Genomic DNA, 19163 nt, shown 5'->3' on the forward strand with positions numbered 1-19163 from the left:
TTGCATAAATCTTCCTGGGCAGGCTCTGCAGCAACTAACAAACCCTGCAGCTCTGAAAGCGACCCAGACTACAGTAAATGGTTTGCTTCATAAGCCTCCTTCTCCCCTTCCTCAGGAGAAGAAGTGATGACCACCACGGCCACTAACATCCCGGAGTTTGCCTGTTGCATGAATAAGAAATACCTTGAAAAAACAAGAGACAAGAGGCATTTGGCAAAACAGGAATAGTTGGTTTAATTAAAGAATGCAGCCGGGAGAGCAATCACAGGCATAGGGTCTGAGGACTGTCTCAATTTACAATCGGTCTAACATAAACGTTTATGCATTCCTAGTATCGATATTCTCACATGGAATGTGAATAGTCTTAGGGCTAAACCCAGACAGAGGAAGGTGATGGAATATTTAAAAAATAGACAAGTGCAAATTATAATTTTACAGGAGATGCACTTAGTAGCAAATGAAAGTAAGGAGCTCTTTGGTAGTTGGGGTTGGGTCCAAAATGTTATTGTTTCAGATCAAACGCAATGTTGCAAAGGTGTAGCAATCCTAGTTAGGGGTGGATGCGGGATAGAATTTAAAGAGGCAAGTACGGACAGTTCGGGCAGATTGGCTTTATCTCGTTTAAAGTGGACTGATAGGGACTTTGTATGTGTAGGGTTTTACGGGCCAAATGAAGATAATCCACAGCATATTGTAGATTTAGAACTGAGGTTGGCGGGAATTCCAGCTCCTGCAACTATAGGCGGGGATTTCAATGTACTAATGGATCCTGTATTGGATCGCTCAACAAGTAGGGAGAGTGCATATGTCCCAAGAATGAGGAACATCTTGAAAAGTCTGGTATGGGATCTGGAGCTACTGGATGTGTGGAGACATTTGAAAGGGAGGAAGAGGGGGTATACATACCATGGTAAAAAGCACCATCACTTTTTTAGATTCTAGATTAGATTATTTTTTAATTGACATATGTTTAGCAATGAATATTAAAAAGATCGAACACCTTCCAGTGCACATTTCAGACCACTCAGCCTGGACGCCTCAGGGCAATTGCAGCGCTTTACAAATCCAATTTTCATTTAATTTCATTTCATTGTAGTAACATTACAAGCATTTGGCCCACAGCCACCTAAGAGATGGACACTAAAGCGTGCCCTGCTTTTAGAAGAGGGGGTAGAGGTAGATGTGAAGAAAGAAATAATAGATTCCTTACCTTAGAATATACCCAGGCGTCAGACTGGATCCGGAAAGTTTTTTCGTCAGCAGTACCTCTGCGCGTTTGTAGGCGTCGTCTGCGGCTCCGTGTCCGTAGTCGGCGTCGTGATAGCCAGAATGACGTTGCTGGAATATTTGGACGCTGCCCTCGCACGCTGGCATCAGTTCTTCTTTTTTCCGTGCCAGCAAGTGCAGATTCGAGAAGAGCACGTACCCTTAGTCATTCATTTTTTGACAAACTTTTTGGACATTTTTATCTACCTTTCGAGTCAACTCGACTCCTGGTGCCAGTAGGAATGCCCGGTTTCAAACCGTGTGACGCCTGTCACCGACTGATGTCGGTTACCGACCCCCACCGCCGGTGTCTCTACTGCTTGGGGGCCGACCATGATGACAAGTTGTGCCCCGACTGCCGGGCCTTGACGTTGAAGGCTAGGCGGGAGCATTCCCGTAAGCTCCTCGAGCTCCAGCAGTCAGCTCCGTGCCGCTCGAAGTCCCGGTCGAAGAGAAGGTCGAGGGACCGGTCGCGTAGCCACAGTCATCATCGATCGTCTGGATCCAAGTCCTCGTACTCCGGTAAGTCGAGGCATGGCAAAAAAAGCAGTCGAAGAAGCATCGTTGCTCTTCTACTTCCCCTCGCCGGTCTCGCAACTCGGCTGAGGGTTCGGGTGGTGCCTCCCACACGGCTCCGGTGGGGCCCGTACAGTCTCATCCGGCCCCACACTCTCCGGTCCCTGGACTCGATGCGATTCCGGCACAGATCAGGGCCTTCCTCCTGGCCATGAGGAGTCTCGACCCGCCCGTGCGCCTTCGGGCCCCGAGGGTCCGACTGGGGGTCCTAGCCCTGTGTTGCCGACGGCCTTGGCGCCGGCAGCGACTAAGGTCCCGGCGTGCATGACCCCGTGGGATCCAGGCCTGGATCCCGGTCGCCGCCAGTTGACCTTACGACTCATCCACTGGCGCCGCCCCCTGCGGTGCTGCCTACGGTGCTGTTGTGGGACGACGCCGTCCCCGGTTTCAGCCCGGGCTCGGCATCGGAGTGGTGCCGCCCGGCGCTGTCTCTGACGCTGACTGGTTAGCTTTTCACCTGTGCCCCGGCTCTGTCATTTTTGCCTGTTTATCATGACACGGATGAAGGGGAGGACTGGGAGGGGTCTGACGACCCTTTGGCACAGCAATGCCAGTTAAGTCAGGACTGGGCAGATGAGCTGGGGGATGCCAGTGGTCTAAACACTTAGCCTGACACTGGTTTTCTCTCTCCTCCCTCCGTGGCTACAGTGGAGGGGGCAACTTATGCTGTGCTGCTGCACAGGGCAACCACGGCCCTGGGCCTTGAGCTCCCTGCAGTGGCCGTGAGGACTAACCTCCTCACCGAGGTGCTTCAACCGCCGGTAAACTCTTCGGAGCCTATGCTGCCGCTTAATGAGGCCCTCACCGACGTTCTGATGGGCACTTGTCCAGGCCCACCACAGTTCCCCCTGTGGATCGAAACGTGGCCGGGTGCCACCGCCCGGCTCCGGGCGACCCCTGCTTTCTGTCCACCCATCCCACCCCTGAGAGCCTAGTTATTCAGGCCTCCACGTCCCAAACCGCATTCCCTACCGCACCCCCGGATTGGGAATCCAAAAGGCTGGAATAGATTGGTAAGAAACTGTTTTCCTCTGTCAGTCTAGGGTTGCAGTCCATTAATACGGCATGCCTTTTGGGCCGTTACACCCACTCTCTGTGGGATACGGTGGTAGACGTGCTGCCCCCGTGTCCGGAGGAGGCCAAGACACGGCTCGCCCAAGCACTTGCTGAGGGGAGGGATGCAGCACAATACTCCATTCGATGTGGACTTCACACCACAGACTTGCTGGGCAGTGCGATTTCAACGACGGCGGTGATTCGTCGTCACACCTGCCTGAGGTCCACCAACTTTTCAGGGGATGTCCAGGCCACTCTCATGGACATGACTGCCGGTTTAAAGACTCTAGGGCTTCGGCCCAGCGCCAGCAAACTTCTGCTCTTCGTCCCTTTCATGGCCACAGAAGGGGCGCTCCCACACATTTGTCCAGCCACAGGCCACAGAACCAACCTCAACGCGGCTGAGGACTTGCAGCCCGCCGTGGCAGAGCAGGGGGTCAGAGAACCGGTCAGTCCACATCCACTCCCGCAGTATCCGCCTCAAAGCCTTCCCAGTCCGAGCTTTCAGGCCCATTCCACGCCAGTGGGAGGCAGGATTCACCATCACCTACTCCACTGGCGTACCATCACTTCGGACAGGTGCAAATCGTCTGAAGGGGTTACTCCCTCCCCTTCGGGGCGACCACTCCAGCCATACCACCACAGTACCACCGCATGTCGGGGGATCACTTGCAACTTCGGCAGGAGGAAGTTACGGCCCTCTTGGCCAAGGGGGCCATTGATCGCGTTCCTGGGCCAGAAGTAGGACGTGGTTGTTATTCCCACTACTTTCTGGTTCCCAAGAAGGGCAAAGGGGGCCTGCGCCCTATGTTGGACCTCAGGAGCGGCAACATCTTCCTCCGGAAGGAGAAGTTCAAGATGCTGACTTTAGCTCAGGTTCTGGCTGCCCTGGATGGTAGCATTGGACTTGCAGGACGCTTATTTCCATATTCCCGTCCTAGTGGCCCACCGGCGCTACCTGCGGTTCACAGCAGGCCACGAGCACTTTCAGTTTACCGTGCTCCCCTTTGGCCTCACCAGTGGCCCTCGGGTGTTCACGAAAGTGATGGCGGTGGTCGCAGCTCATGTGCGCAGATCAGGGGTTCCAGTCTTCCCCTATTTTGACGACTGGTTGTTGAAGGCGGGCTCGCCCATGACAGTCGTCTCCCACCTCCTGCCGACCTCCTGCATTTGCTGGGGTTCTCCATCAACGTGCCGAAGTCACACCTGATTCCCTCTCAGAAGCTCCTCTTCATCGGAGCGGTTCACAGTTTCAGGTTTATCCTCCCGAACAGCGGGTTCGGGATATTCAGGCTCTGATTCTGATCTTTCAGCCTTTATCCCGAGTTTCGGTCAGGATGACCCTACGGCTTCTGGGACTGATAGCCTCCTGCATCCTGCTGGTGCATCACGCCAGGTGGCGGATGCGGGCTCTGCAGTGGGACCTGAAGTTCCAGTGGGCACAGCATCAGGGCAACCTGTCCGACCACGTCCTGATCTCGGAGGGCACTGCGAGAAAGTTGCAGTTGTGGCTCACAAATCGCAATTGGGTCCATGGCAGATCTCTCTTCCTCCCCCCAACTGGAGCACACAGTGGTGACAGATGGCATCCCTCCTGGGGTGGGGTGGCCACATGGGAGAGGCGGAGCTCAGAAGCCTCTGGTCTCCGGCGGAGTCCCGGCTCCACATCAACCTGTTGGAGCTCCGGGCGATTCGGCTTTCACTGAAAGCATTCCTTCCCTCTGTCCGGGGAAGTGTAGTGCAGGTGTTCACAGACAACACCACCGCCATGTGGTACTGCAACAAGCAAGGTGGGGCGGGGTCATGAACTTTGTCAGGAGGCTCTGTGCCTCTGGACATGGCTGGAACATCAGGGCATCACCCTGGTGGTTCAACACCTGGCAGGTTCCCTGAACGCCAGGGTGGACAAACTTAGCCGTCGGTGCATGATGGATCACGAGTGGCGTCTGAACTCGGACATGGTGCAAGGTCTCTTTCAGCAGTGGGGAGAGCCTTGGTTAGATCTATTCGCCACCGAAGAGAACGTGCAATGTCCTCAGTTCTGCATGTTGGAATTTTCAAGGTGGCACTCGCTCGGCGACGCTTTTCGTCGCGAGTGGAGCTGCGTTCTGTTGTACTCCTTTCCGCCTGTACCACTTCTGCCCAGAGTGCTGAAGAAGATTCGGAGCGACCGGACCCAAGTCATCCTTGTGGCTCCGGATTGGGCACGATGATACTGGTATCCCGAGCTCCTCAGTATGTCAATCGATCCCCCGATTCGACTGCCTCTTCAGGAGGACCTTCTGTTGCAGCAACAGGGGACGGTCCTCCACCCGAACCTGCCCAACCTCAACCTACATGCTTGGAGATTGAGTGGTGATAGTTGATCCCATTTGACTTGCCTCCTGAAGTCTGTAATGTCATTCTGGCAGCCATGCGTCCCTGCACAAAATCTGTATACGCCTGCAGGTGGAACAAATTTGTGGCATGGTGCACAGCAAAGGCTGTGGATCCTCTCTCTGCCCTTCTTTCAGAGGTTCTCCTCTTTCTTCTTTCCCTGGCCCAGCAGGGCTTTGCTCTGGGCGCTATCAAGGGCTATCTTTCCGCCATTTCAGCCTTCTTGAGGCTTCCTGATCAGCCTTCTCTTTTCAAGTCCCCTGTTGTAAATAGATTCTTGAAATGCATTACTCGCATGTTTCCTCCTGTTCCCTTTGTAATGCCTCAATGGGACTTGAATCTGGTGTTAACCTATCTGATGTGTGCTCCCTTTGAGCCACTCCATAACTGTCCCTTACGTCTTCTAACTCTAAAGACTGCTTTCCTGGTTGCCATCACCTCTGCCAGAAGAGTGAGTGAGCTCCAGGCTTTTTCCTCTAAGCCTCCTTTCTTCTCTATCCATCCGGACAAGGTTGTTATGAGGACTCATCTTTCTTTTCTACCCAAGATGATTACTGCCTTTCACATCGGGCAGACCATTAACTTACCCACCGTCTTTCCGCCTCCGCATCTCTCAAAAGAGGAAGATAGGCTCCACCGTCTGGACCCAAAACGTGGGCTCTCTTTTTACCTGGACCGCACACAACAGTTCCGGGTGGACGACCAACTCTTTGTTGGCTACGTGGGTGCTAAGAAAGGATGGGCGGTCCACAAGCGAACCATCTCTCGGTGGGTTGTTTTGTGCATTAAGATCTGTTATTCCTTTGCTAAAAACGAACCTCCTGTGGGGCTGCACGCCCATTTCACTCGGGCCACGGCGGATACTACTGCCTTGGGACGGGGAGTCCCTTTGCAGGACATTTGTCAGGCAGCTACGTGGGACTCGCTGCACACGTTTACCAAGCACTACTGCCTAGACAGCCAAGTCCGGAGAGATGGCTTCTTTTGCCATTCAGTTCTCCAGGACTTCCTGGTGTGATCTTGGTTCGCAGACCCACCACCGGGGTTGGTATTGCTGGGGTTTCTATTCTAAGGTAAGAAATCTAACACTAATATGTTTCTTTCAGATGCACAAGTTACTTACCTTCGGTAACAATATATCTGTAAGAAACATTAGTTAGTGTTAGATTCCTTACCGCCCCACCCATCCTTTCTTATTGCTTTATAGTAATGTAGCCCGGTCCGTAGGAACTCTCTAAGCTACTCCTGCCTCACTTTTGTACGAAACCAGGTGGTGTTAACCCCTCTCCCAGTTCTTCCACTGTTGCCATATGCTTTGCTCTCCTCTTTCTTGTTTATTTTCTATGTGGGAATGCCATTTCTGTATGATTACCTTCTGTGAGGGGCATGTATTCTGCTCATAGATGGATCTGTATTTACAACTAAAACTCGGTTCAATATCTACGTTCCGGTTTCACCTCAGAGCACCTGGTGGATTCCAGACAGCTCCATACCCATCTCAATACCCATAGGCTAGTGTCTCTGGCATGCCGTACCGCTCGGTGTTTAAAAAGTGGGATTTGCATGAACGCCCCTTCATTGAGCCTCTGATTTCCTGGTAGGAGTACAACGCACTCCTTGTTGGTTTTTCATTACTTGCTTCATTTAGTAAAGTTAAACCTTAAAATTATTACTGTTGGTCTTTTGATTTGCAAGTTAACACAGCCTCTAATTAAATATCAGAGTAAGCTCCTGTTTAATCTTTTAGAAGAATCTCATGACCGTTTGAAAGGTTGCTCCTGTAATGATTTTATCCCTCTTAAATTGTGCTTTAGAAGGCCACAGACCTAAATCTAGATAGTTGTTGCTTAGTCCAACGATTCACTAACTCATTTCAAATTCTGGATGAATTATTAACATGTATATTTCTTTGTGGTTATGGGTAAGTGGTGTTTAATTTTTTTCTGTTCAATTGTTTTCTCATTATATAAGGTTCCTTAACACTTTGGTTGCTGATTGAAGAATACATGCAAATGCCTTCATTAAAACAGCATTGTTAGTGTCAGTCAGTCAAGGTAACGTTTATTTAGACCACAGCAATATTGTTAGTGGAAACACAGTATGGGTTTCACAGGTGTACTTTTCATAGTGTCAGAATGCCACGCTTGCCCAATAACACAGATTGTTTCTTATAGTTATGTACTTTAATAATGCCAAAGAAATATCTTGGGGTTTCAGGTTTCATCACCTTTAGCCTCTAGAAAGAACAACAATCTAGGCTGAAGACACCCCTCTCCAACAAAAGAGATGACACAAGGGAAATTATATTCACTTCTACCCTGCTACATTTCTGTTACTTGCTTCTGGTAAAGCAATAATTTACCACACAAACCTTGCATGTTTACAAATTTACCATTTTAGAATCATTTTCTTTGGTACATTTATGGTATTGTGCAAAAGTGAAGTAATTCACGCAATGCAAATTAGTCTTTCTTAAACCCTGTGGAAAATGTTAAATAAAGTTTACATTCTGATAAGGTTGTCTTTTAAAATGCATTGCACTGATACTAAGAATGTCTTCCTTTATCTAACCAGAGAAGAAGTCACTCATGAACACCTGAGGCTTCGGACGAGTTAGAGAATCCTGTTCTAGCTATTTTCAGAAACGAAACCAAACATGAAATAAAAGCAGTTTTTGTAAAATCAGTATTCTGAATGGAAAATTCACGTCCTCTACAGTGTCATATCCAGGATTAAATAAGGTTAGGTTTTGTTTAATAATAATCTTTTAAATATGGACTGCAGCGTATCCAAGGTATGTAAAATAATAAACTAAAAACATGTCTTTTTCACTTCAATAGTTAGGAAGATCTACAACAAAAATAGTGTATATCAACTAAACTTAATTTTCTTTTGAACACTTTTTACTATGTATATTGTATTTACACGAAAGTAGTTTCCAGGTGTGATCATGTCTTCTTTAAAACTAGTTATTTAAATTTTCCATTACCCAAAATTATCTTTTCCCTTTGGCGTTGCAACTTTGCCTGTATGTGTGGATTTTGCTTGCCAATGCTGTATCTAATAACCAATTTTCCTGGATTAATTTTTTTTTTCAATTAAGAAAAACAGCTTTTTTTGACGAAATAGTCTTGTATTGCCTTCACTGTTTCCTTTCTCATCTGTGCCTCTGAATCACAAAGTTAAAGTCACTGCCTGCTACCGCTATTCACAAATTCACTCCTCCCCTTTCCTCTGTTGGACTTAATATTGAAAATTTGATAAGCGTTTAAGTTTAGTAACTTTATTTCAGTGACTTCTTTAGATCTATATTGATATCACTTAACATTTTTGTAGTAGATATTTTGATACAATAACCTTTAAAACGTCTAATCCACAAAACTCTCTCTGGCGGCCAATATCCATTCTATTGCTGCTAAAGATATTCAAAACTTATCTACAGTTCTTTTTTCCAAATAAATCCATTAATTTCTTTAGATTGTCCCTTGCTTCTATATTAATCAATCTGTAATTGTCACAGGTTCTTTTTCTCCATAACGCAGGCATATATTTAGTTAGATATTTTGAATAATCCTGTTCACTGTTTATGATGTTTGAGCAAAGCTGCAAAAGAGATTGTGTGAACGCTTCATGCTGGGGTAACCAATTGCATTGTATGTATGAGTTTGCAAATAAACCCCCATGAAGGTTAAAGGGTAAAGCACCTAGATCTAAGGTAATTTCATCTGTGTTTTTCAAACATATGCCTGCTCAACATCTGCGTTACTAGTAGATTTTTGATTTTCCTACAATATAGATGTATTGTTTCACAGAGCAGTCCTTCAGAATCTTTATTCATAATTGATATGTCTTTACCACATGCGGGTGCTTAAAAAGTTAAATTACTAAAAAATAAAGTTAAGTAATTCTATAAAAATGGCCTACAAGCATATTTTGTCAAACTTGTTGTAACTAATTCTTCTGTTCAGATACTTAATACAGTTTAACTGGTTCTTTATTTTGTTTGTAGTTTACATTGTCATGAAATTTAGCAAAAGTGCATTTGAGTAAAATTGAATTAGAAATCCAAATAAATAAACACTGAGCTGTAAATTTAGGTCAACATTATTCATGTTGTGTGTCCGCATGCTTGCTCCCTCTACTCAACATAATTAATAGTGTTCTCATGGTATTGCCTCTTGGGAGCAGAACTGAAGAAAATGGTTGTTAGAGACCTTTACTACTGGTCACAAACGTTTTTGGCTAAGCTCCACCTCTTATATGTGGTAAACTCGAAGTGTTCAAACCTTAAACTAGGATCTATTTGAGAGCCCAATTCATAAATCTACTCCTGTAGGTTTCCTCCACCACGTAAAGTAAATGTTCTGGAACTCTGAAGGTTATAGGCTTCCAGGAGTACTCCTATTTCCAAAAGCCAGTTATATCACTAGATGGAAAATCTCCATGAGTAAGTCTGGAGGATATTGTTTCCGCACTGAAGCATTTGTTTTTCTTTCTCAGCTGTGAAAATATTTATTCTTGTAGAAAAATTAACCCGCCTACAGCCTCAATCTATTGGAGTGTGTTCTCTTTCCTTTGCCAACCTGAAAAGCCAATTATGCCTTTTTGATAAAAGTAGTTTCAAGTGTGTTTCCATTGTAGGAAATGACCTTGAATTTTTTTCAGAATACTCCCAAACAAGAACGTTTTACAAATGTCAATTGCATTTTGCATTGGCACCCATCCTGCAATGCTTTCTTTTCTACTCCTCATCCATGCCTGCAATTATAGTGGTGAAAAATCCGCCATTCTTTTGAACTTTACTTAAGTGCAATTTTCGCTTTTGAAATTCCACTAATCCTGATGCTATAAATTAAGATGAAGAATTTTGAATCCTAAGTGGGTTTTTTTTTGCTTTTCAAATTACACTTCGAAGAAATGTTTGCCATGATCTACAGTTTGTATTCAAAGGTTTACAAAATGCACTAGGCTTTTATTAAGCTTATATAGCCAGTTTTGTTGCTTCTACAGGTTGTGCACAGGTAAAAGACCAGAATGGACATCGAGGGCATAAACTCATTCTCTTCACTGCAAGCTCTCTCCAAATTGCTGACTCTCGAGCAGGAAGACGAGGATGAATACTTTGATAGTAAGGTAAATATGCTTACCTAAGAAGTTTGCCTCAACATGAGCAGAATCGCTTCAAATGTATGTGTACAGTAGATTGTCATTATGTTTCAATTTAGTGACTTATAGAGCCACACAACCTAGACAGTGAAATTGAAGCCCATGTTTTGATGTATCATGTTATGTAGCTTGAAGGACTTAAGTAGGTTGCAAATGCAGATTTGTAATCACATTTGATCCCCCTAGTGATGTCCTGTTCTGAAGATTTTTTGAGGGCCTGTAGATGTCAAGGTACAACTCAAATCATTATTCTGAACCTCACATTGGACTTGGATCACTCCTCAAAACGTCTCAGACTCGCCCTAGAAACTCAGGACCTCACTAAAAGGCACTGGCAGCACTTCATGAATTTTTCCAGTTATTATTAGTAGACTGTGCCCTCGGCTATTTTCCAGTTTCACTTGGGTAGTGATGCCAGAAAAAAAACTGTCTTCTGCCTCGTGCTGCACTGATGAATTGCACACATGTACCTTTACAAATTTGTTAGTATGTGTTGGACCTGGTGAAACCAGTCCACATAGGGTAGCCTGGCACAGAGTGGGAATGGCTTTTCTCGAAGGCTTTCGTGTTGTACTTACATCACTCACTTACAGTAACCCCGTGTCCAACCACCAAAAATAAATGACACTACACCGGTTTAGAAAAATACAGGTACCTTTTATAAAAGTTCTTTGAATTATCTTCTACCTCTAGCAGTGTTTAAATTCAGTACAGTACATTTTACTACATGCAAATATTGGATTTCATAAGCTTTTCAGTACATTACTTGATACATCTTGTCCTCCCCTACTGAAAGAGTCACAGCAATAACATCTGCACCTTATCTCTTCCCCAATATTTCCACAGTGTAATCAGGGTTCCAGCAAGAACAAATTCCTTTTAGGTTGAAATCAATTGGTACCTTACCCTTAGGGTCACAGTCTCATCATTAGCTATAGGAAACAGCTGCTCAGCACATATCTCCACGAGTTTTATACTGGTAACTCATTCTACACAGCTGAATTTCTAAATAGAAACAGGCAGTTTTAGTTGATTATTACATTTAGCCATATAGCTTACTCTACAGCCACCTCAAATTGTTAGGTTTTCACAATAACTCTCCTGGGCCTAGAATGATCGGTATAAACATAGGCCCCTCAACCCACTAGGCCTTATCCTAGAATAAGCCTTACTACTCTGTCTTCTCATTAGTTGGGATTAATAAACTGCATACAGAATTCTCACTCTCTCCCAGGATGGTCTTTACTCGGTAAGAAAGAAACTAGAATAAATGAGTTCAGTCAGTAGGTATGTTGTTCGTTGCACAGTTCAGCAGGCTTGAGGAAATTAAAGCCGGTGCTTCACTTTCTAGGCCCTGATAGCTCCCGTCACTGTAGGCCTGTTAACGATCTTCCCCGCCCAAAGGACTCGATTCCCAGCTTACTTCAATTGCTAGGCTGACAGGCAGTTCTTACTCGGGTCCGATCTGTTCTCACTGACAAGAGAAGGCCCCGCTCTGGGCTGGTTCCGCTTGCCTTCTCGTTTTGCTGCTCTTCGACCTGCCAGCCTCGGTGGACACCTGTCAGTGCTTCCGTATTCCTTCCCTCATCGGCTTCTCTCAGGCAAGTCTCCGCCCAGGCCGGCCTCCACCAGCGCGTCTCCTCCCCTTTCCGACGTCGCAACACACTCGCCAGACAGAGGTCGTTTCGCTCCCTCCAGCTCCCGCTGCACTTCCACAGCGGTGAGCTCGCGTCTAAGGCACTCGCATGCAGGAGAGGATGACGGCGAGCCACCAGGCACTTCACCCCACTCTCGGTGAGTTTCGTCTTCCGTCTGATGGGATATATCTCCGCTTTTCCCTCTCAATGGTCCCGCCCTAAACTAAACTTTGGGCAGGTAATGTAAGGCTTCACGGCCCGCGGTGCAGAGCTCTTCACACGGTGATTAGGTTTCATCTGACATTGCCACAGTTTTTGGACGCCTCTACTTCCTAGATCCAGACGGGCTACTCACAGCTTATGAGGGGTAGCACAGGGACATCTGACCAGAGGCACTCCACAGGCCAAAGGAGTTAACCGGGACAAATGTGGCAGGGTTCAGTCAACAGGCAGGGGGTCACGTCAGAAGAAAAGAGCAGCCGGCCCACAGGATGATCTAACCCCAATCAATGCGCCTTCCTCCCCACACTATTGCCTCACTCCACACCAGACTCTACCCACGTCTCCTGGTCACTCTAAAATGGCCGCCCTAGTCCTGACCTTTTATAGGCTGGGCTCTGGCTACCAGAATTGGCTAGAAGGTTCTAGAACTTCCCTATTAAGTCCTATGGGTCAGAACTCCTGAGGTAAAAGATTTGGCAGTTACAAGCCACCATTTTGTGTCTCTGTTTTCACCACTTCTTAAAAGTGCGTCAAGGCCTCAAAAAGTTATAGGGACAAGGAAGCACCTAACCCCCAGGACAACACCAAAAATCCCAGTGGACATAAAAAGGCGAAAGGAGTTAGGAGGCAAAAAGGGGACAAAAATAAATAAATAAATAGGAGGGACCACCCAAAGGGCTGACGGGTCTAACAGTATGCTTATCACCTCATACAGTTCAGTTCGGATTCAAGGCCTATAAAAATGTAGATGCTCTCTGACATGCTTCAGAACTCTGCCCTGTGCGTTCTTGAAGTTACTGAAGAATTCCCGAACTTCAGTTGTTTCATCTTTCAGCTCTCGGCCATGTTCTGCCTTTTCTTTGCTTCCAATATTCCATATGTGTAAGTCAACTGTTCTGCGGGTGTCACAAAAGGAATTTCCATTTACTTGAATATATTTGCAATTAAAGTACTTTTTTCCCTTTTCTAAGAAACGGCATTGACTCAAAATGTTTTTTTTAATGTTGTTTGTCATTGTTGAGGACCAGTGAGCTAGGGGTACTAGCCCACACCATTTCTCTGGACTAGGCCTTGGACTGCTCTGCTTCCCTACACTGAGAGAATCAACTGCCACAATGTTGTACTTGATGTCCAGTCAAAAGAAAGGTGCGGACTTATATCTTGTGAAGAAATCAAATCCTTTACAACCACTAACCTCGTTTACGCCTCACTCTCTCCCCCTCTCTCTTCCTCTCCCTTCCATCACAAAGGAGCCTAAGGCCTGATAGTTGCTTCCAGACTGATCCGTTTTGATTTCTTTTCCTCTGTACTAGTTGGTTAGGCCTTATGTTACTGGAGCTTCCTGAAACCGCTACAGCCAACCTTCTCACGACACCACAGAAGCAAAAGTGATTAGCTGTTGGGAAATGGGTGGGAGAGGTAGTTATCCGGACATAAAACCCCCTCCTCTGCCATAGCCATAATAGTATTTCCTTTACCAGGAGGGAGTCAGGGGTAAATTGGGAGAAGGGCTACTTCAGAATTTTCTCAGACATGGTAGTGTTGAAGTGCTCCCTGAACCAGGCCAACCGACATACCATTTCCTTTTTATTTTAATAATAAAGCTTTTCCTGGTCTTTGGCAAACTTCTCAATCTCTGAGAGAGACTGATTTTGCCATTGAGATACGAAGCTGTGGCCCCATATCAGGAGGACCTACCCTTTGCTCACTATTTAAACTTCTCCTTGGTGTCAAATTATTTCTGCGCCACTGAGTTGGGTAGATTGAGAGTGGATAGTTTTGTTTGCCTCGATCATAGGCAGAAATGCTGTCATGGCCCAAATACTGAGGTAAGTAATTGCCCACGCTGGAGGAGGGAGCTCTCGCTGCCAAAGTAATTTGTTGCTGTCAAGTGTGTAGATGCCTGCTCTGGGCAGCAATGAACCTCCTGCAGCTAGCCCTGAGCAGAAATCCGGTAGGAAGATGTGCCACTGAAACAAATTGAGTATTGACTTTCTAACATTACTTTTTCCTGTAAATTGTTGCTTATAGTTTTAAACTGTGCTCCAAAAACCAGCTGACTCTGAAAGCAGCAGAAGCCAGAAGCCAGATTTAAACTTTGCTTTTTAGACATAGGCATGCATATACTGAAAACAAAACAAAATTTACTCAAGGCTGTAAAATAAACTTTTCCTCAGCAGCTCGAGGTAGAGGCTTGAAATGGGAAGCCTACTGGTGTATACACTGGAGAATTGTCTAGCCACTGGTGATAGGTGTCCAACACATTATTTGATTATAAATTGTTAAATTAAATGTGTTGTATATGGTATTCTATAATGCTAACCTAGCCAGAAGGCAGCAAAACAGTGTTAAGGGTTAAAGACGAGCATAAAGTCAAAAAGTGATTTTAGTGATTACTGAGTAGTGGACGATTAATGCGTTGTGATGTAGTGTTCTTTAAAGTGGTGAGTCTTCAACTCTTTCCTAAATTGGAGCAGCGTTGGGTGGTTGTGATGGATAGGGGGATGTTATACCAGATACTGGGTACCGGGATTCAAAATGTCTGCTGCTTGTTTTTTGTTTTCTTTGTCACACATCATAGTCTGCACTCTGATGGTGTCCTGGCTGCAGTTATACCAAGAACCACTACCGATGATGAGCTTGTCTGCAAGATCAGCAGGGGTGTTTAAATAATTGAATTAACATTATAAACTGAACAGAATTTTTTTACAGCTGAGGCAACAGCTATCAAGAAGCAGGTCACTAGTCCATTATAAACCCAGTAGAAGCTTTACAAACCTATGGTTCAAGAGACATAAACATGTTAAGTTGCTTCTAGGATAACCTCTTCCTCCAATATAACCAAGTACATTCTTTAACTGTGTCCATGAAAATAGTATACCTCTCAGTAAAGCCAGAATCATAGACCCAACTTGAATTGGAATTCCCCGTCCGCCCTTAGTGATATTAAAATACAAGTTGTTAGACCCGTCTGCTTCTGAGAGTCCCCTCACCACTATGATTTCTTTTGTTCCCCCGTACCTCCCAAACTTTGTTGTTTTTCTATGTCTGTCAGGACTTTTTATGTGCTGTTTCATGGGGCTAGATGTTCCTTGACGCCCAGTTGCTCACAAGGTTTTTGGCACCTATTTACAAGGTGCCTGGTGGAACCTGTGGCATTACAAACTGGGGTTGTCAACCTGTATGAGTGGCCCTAAAATGGTGGACACCCTTTTCCTTCATGTGAGTGACTCCCATTGGAGCCTCCCTGAACTCTGTCCTTTTGAGGTTTTGGCGCCCTTTGTTTGACGCACATTCCTGATAGGAATCCCTTTGTTTTCCTCAGATACACAAAATGGCTGCTTTAGAGCCACAGTAAGGTGGCTGCTAGTGACCTGGATATACCTCAAAAGTGCCAAGGCATTGTCACAGCCAGAGAAGGTTCTAGAACCTTCTGGCTCGTGCCAGCACCCCAGGGCACTGGCTATAAAAGGCCCAGTCCCTGGCGGCCATTTTAGAAAGAAGAAAAGAAGAAGGAGATTCCAGACTTGACACCAGATTGACACCTGCCCTGTTGACCCCCTGAGGTGGCTGGTAGCGTAGGCAGTAGAGTAGCAAAGGTTGCTGGCGTTGTTTCCGACTAGCGTTCCAGTCAGCTGCGTGAGTGGTGACCTTGCGCCTACAGCGCCTGCCCAGCAAGTGCCTCATTGCCCCAAAGACTGTGGCCATACTTGTAGTGCCTCCCCGCCCCCCCCCCCCCCCCAGTGGTGATATCGTGACTGATACTGCGTGTCGCGAGGCGAGAGCAAGTTCGCCGCGACCGCGATCTTCAGAAGTGCCCCCTTCGCGACAGGCGCCTCCAGGGGGGAGCTCGGACGTCTCCGAGCCCCACCGCCGTAGAGCGCTTCCTGTGCGGACTGAAGGTGAGGTGGTGCGCCGGGGCGGGGAAAGGCCGGCCTTCATTGGGCGAGACTAGCGTCTCTGCCCTTTCCCCAGTGAGCCGGAAGCTGTAGCTGTGGGCGGGATCCACCCCGTATGAGGCAGTCAGAGGGAGGACCGTGGAGCCCCTGAAAACCCTGTCGCTGGCGTGAGAAGTGCTGTGCCCTGACTGAATCGCTTTCCGATTGCAGCCGATGCGAGGTGGGCCCGTTTCTTCAGGTGGGGTGCAGCGTTGTGAAGGAACTGTGAACCGGCATTCATTTGACTGAGCGCGAAGGTTGTGTGACCCCTCCGGCAGCCCGTTCGTCAGTCTAAAGACTTTGAACTGGTGCCGCCTGTGTGCTAGCGGTGTCAAAGCCTGTAGGCGCGCATAGACTCCACCGGCAAGCAGAGATCTCATCCCGGTGGCAGCGGAGTGCAAATGCTGTATTCACTGTGTTTCCTTGCCTTCTAGATACACGCGCATTACTCCCTGAGTGAACCCTAAAGAGTCTAAAGCTTATTTTGTGCCTAGGGAAGCCCGTACTCGTTATCCTTGAAACCAACGTGAACTGTAAGAGTTATCTTTCCAAGCTGAAAAGTATTGCAAGTGTAATCTTCCTAAAGCATTTAATTGGTGGCAGCGATACCAGAATGAACATGTGGTTATTGAGTTAAATGAACCAGTATTTATTCTGTTATATAAAAGTGATATTTCTTTGTGATATTTATTCCTGATATTTATTCTATTTATCTTGCTATTTATTCCTGAAGATCTATTTACAGTATTTAATTCAGCAACTGAATCCCAGAGGTTTGTGACTAAAGAAATGCGAATGTGCTTTCCCAACTGAACCCTATTTACAACAGAGAACTTTTACATAAAGGAATCGTATTTTTCTACAGCAGTGGTGTGGTGTCCTTCTTTTTGGTGTGACTGCGCAGGGAGTTATTATTGGGTCAGAGCCGGCTTAACACTAAAGCCTTCACTTGCCTTGTCACTTGAGCCAAGCTACCCCCCTTTGTGCTGGGCTTGCCCATCGCAGGTCCAACATAAAATTGGTGGCAGCAGTGGGATTACGAGCCGTGCTTGTTTTGTACCCCATAATAATTCAGTGTGCACCACAGGTACACACCCGGAGTTTTCTCCCAGCGGCCCTCTAATCCAACATTTTGCTTTTTCTAAATTCTTTTCTGGAGGTGGGTGGAGGTGACCCTCAGAGTTTCCTATCCTTGTAACCTACTTCGGGGTGGTTGTCCACACTTTTCACTGACAAGATGGAATTCGAAATGTCAGAGCTGGAGACCTATACTGTGGCACAGCTCAAGGATTTCTGTCAGGAAAGGGGAGTGTTCGTTAGGCGAGGGGCCAAAAGAGAGGAGCTCCGTACTAGTCTGCGAGCCTGGGTGGAAGCGCACACGGAGGGAACGGTGGAGGAGTCGGAGTCAGATAGAGGTACTGTCATTGAGGGGACTGCGGAATGTCCCCCGGGGGTGGGTGAAATGTCAATCAGCCCCAAGGTAGCCTCACGGGAGGGCAGCAGCGTGTCATCGAGAGGGTTGTCAGAGACCGAGTTAGCCGACAGGAGAGAGGAAAGACAGTTAAGGTGGGAGTTGGCCAAGCTGGAGATGGGAGGGAGGAGGATGGAACACTAGTTCAAGCTACGAGAACTCTATCTCAAGGCCCATAACATCACTCCGGAGGGTGTCGAGTCAAAGGAATTTGCCAGGGAGCCCAGGCCCCATTTACCAAAGGACGCGGTCGCCAGTTATACCGCTGGAGACGACATAGCCAAGGGGCTGGCAGCCTATGAGGTCTCCTTAAGAGCCCATGGGATCCATGAGAAGCATTGGGGTGGTGGAATGTACCGGTACATGCCTCCGACAGGTAGGGATGCCCTATTGGCCCTAGACCGGGAGGAGCAGGTAGATTACCCCGCTATGAAGGTGGCGCTCATCGGGAAGTTTGGGTTGACCCCAGAGAAATACCGGCAAAGGTTTAGGGGCAGCCACAAACTGAGCTCACAGAATTGGGTTGACTTCCTGGATTATGCCAAGAAAGCCCTGGATGGGTGGGTCCAAGGTAGCGAGGTGGAGGACTATCGAGGGTTGTACGACCTAATACTCAAGGAACATCTACTCGAGAAATATCTTCCCGAGCTGAGGCAACACCTGGTAGACAGCAAACTTACTTGCCCCCGTAAGCTTGCTGAGGAGGCGGACATTTGGGCAAGTACCCGAGTGTCCACGAAGGGGACGGGAGGAGATTCTGAGAAGTCCGGACAGGGCGCTCCCCAGAAGAAAGAGGGGGGAGATAACAAGAAACAGGAGTTCTCCAAAGGCCCCCAAAATAACTTTAAGGGGAAAAGTTTCTTTTCTAATTCTAAGGCTAACCCGCAGAAGAACCCTAATCCTGACCAGAGTCAGCAGCCAAGGGTTATCCATTGCTTTGAGTGCGGTGGTGTTGGACATTATAAGGGAGACGTGAAATGCCCAAAGAGACCACCCCCTCCCACTGGAGAAAAGGCCCCGGGAGTCGCTAGTGTAGCGCTCGGGGAGGAGATGCCCTTAGTTAAAGGAAGGGAGTGGGTGGGTGTCACCTTAGTGTCCTTGGGTGATCGGGAGATGGTTCCAAAGATCCAGGTCCCCTCAAATACTACCAAGTATGGGCAATGGGTCACCATCAATCGCCATAGAGGGGAAGCTCTGAGAGATACAGGAGCCAGTATGACTATGGTAAGGAGTCATCTGGTGTCCTCAGAGCAGGTGATTCCAGGCGTACTTCATCCAGCCGCAATGGCTGACGGCAGAATGGGCCACTATCCTGTGGCCGAGGTTCTCTTTGAGTGGGGAGGGGTTGCAGGTTCACTTCGAGTTGCCGTAAGCCCCGCCGTGCCAGTCGATTGTCTGCTGGGTAATGACATGGAGCACAATGCTTGGAAGGAGGTGGAATACCGGACTCATTAT

At 47.1% G+C, this 19163-nt stretch overlaps 1 protein-coding gene across 2 annotated transcripts in view; it reads left to right on the forward strand.

Moving 5' to 3' along the window:
* DNAAF6 (dynein axonemal assembly factor 6) overlaps positions 1–19163 on the forward strand; it is a 184439-nt gene that overhangs the window by 6851 nt on the left and 158425 nt on the right. The window contains exons 2-3 of one of the 2 annotated variants that reach the window (XM_078688387.1): positions 7849–8015; positions 10285–10407. In XM_078688387.1, coding sequence (XP_078544513.1) covers positions 10309–10407 — 99 coding nt within the window. In that variant the 5' untranslated portion in view covers positions 7849–8015; positions 10285–10308. The remainder of the gene's footprint in view (positions 1–7848; positions 8016–10284; positions 10408–19163) is intronic. The other variant, XM_078688388.1, reaches the window with a different exon arrangement.

The sequence above is a fragment of the Lissotriton helveticus genome, chromosome 4_1 (genome assembly GCF_964261635.1).
Source record: "Lissotriton helveticus chromosome 4_1, aLisHel1.1, whole genome shotgun sequence".
In the NCBI taxonomy this organism is placed as follows: Eukaryota; Metazoa; Chordata; class Amphibia; order Caudata; family Salamandridae; genus Lissotriton; species Lissotriton helveticus.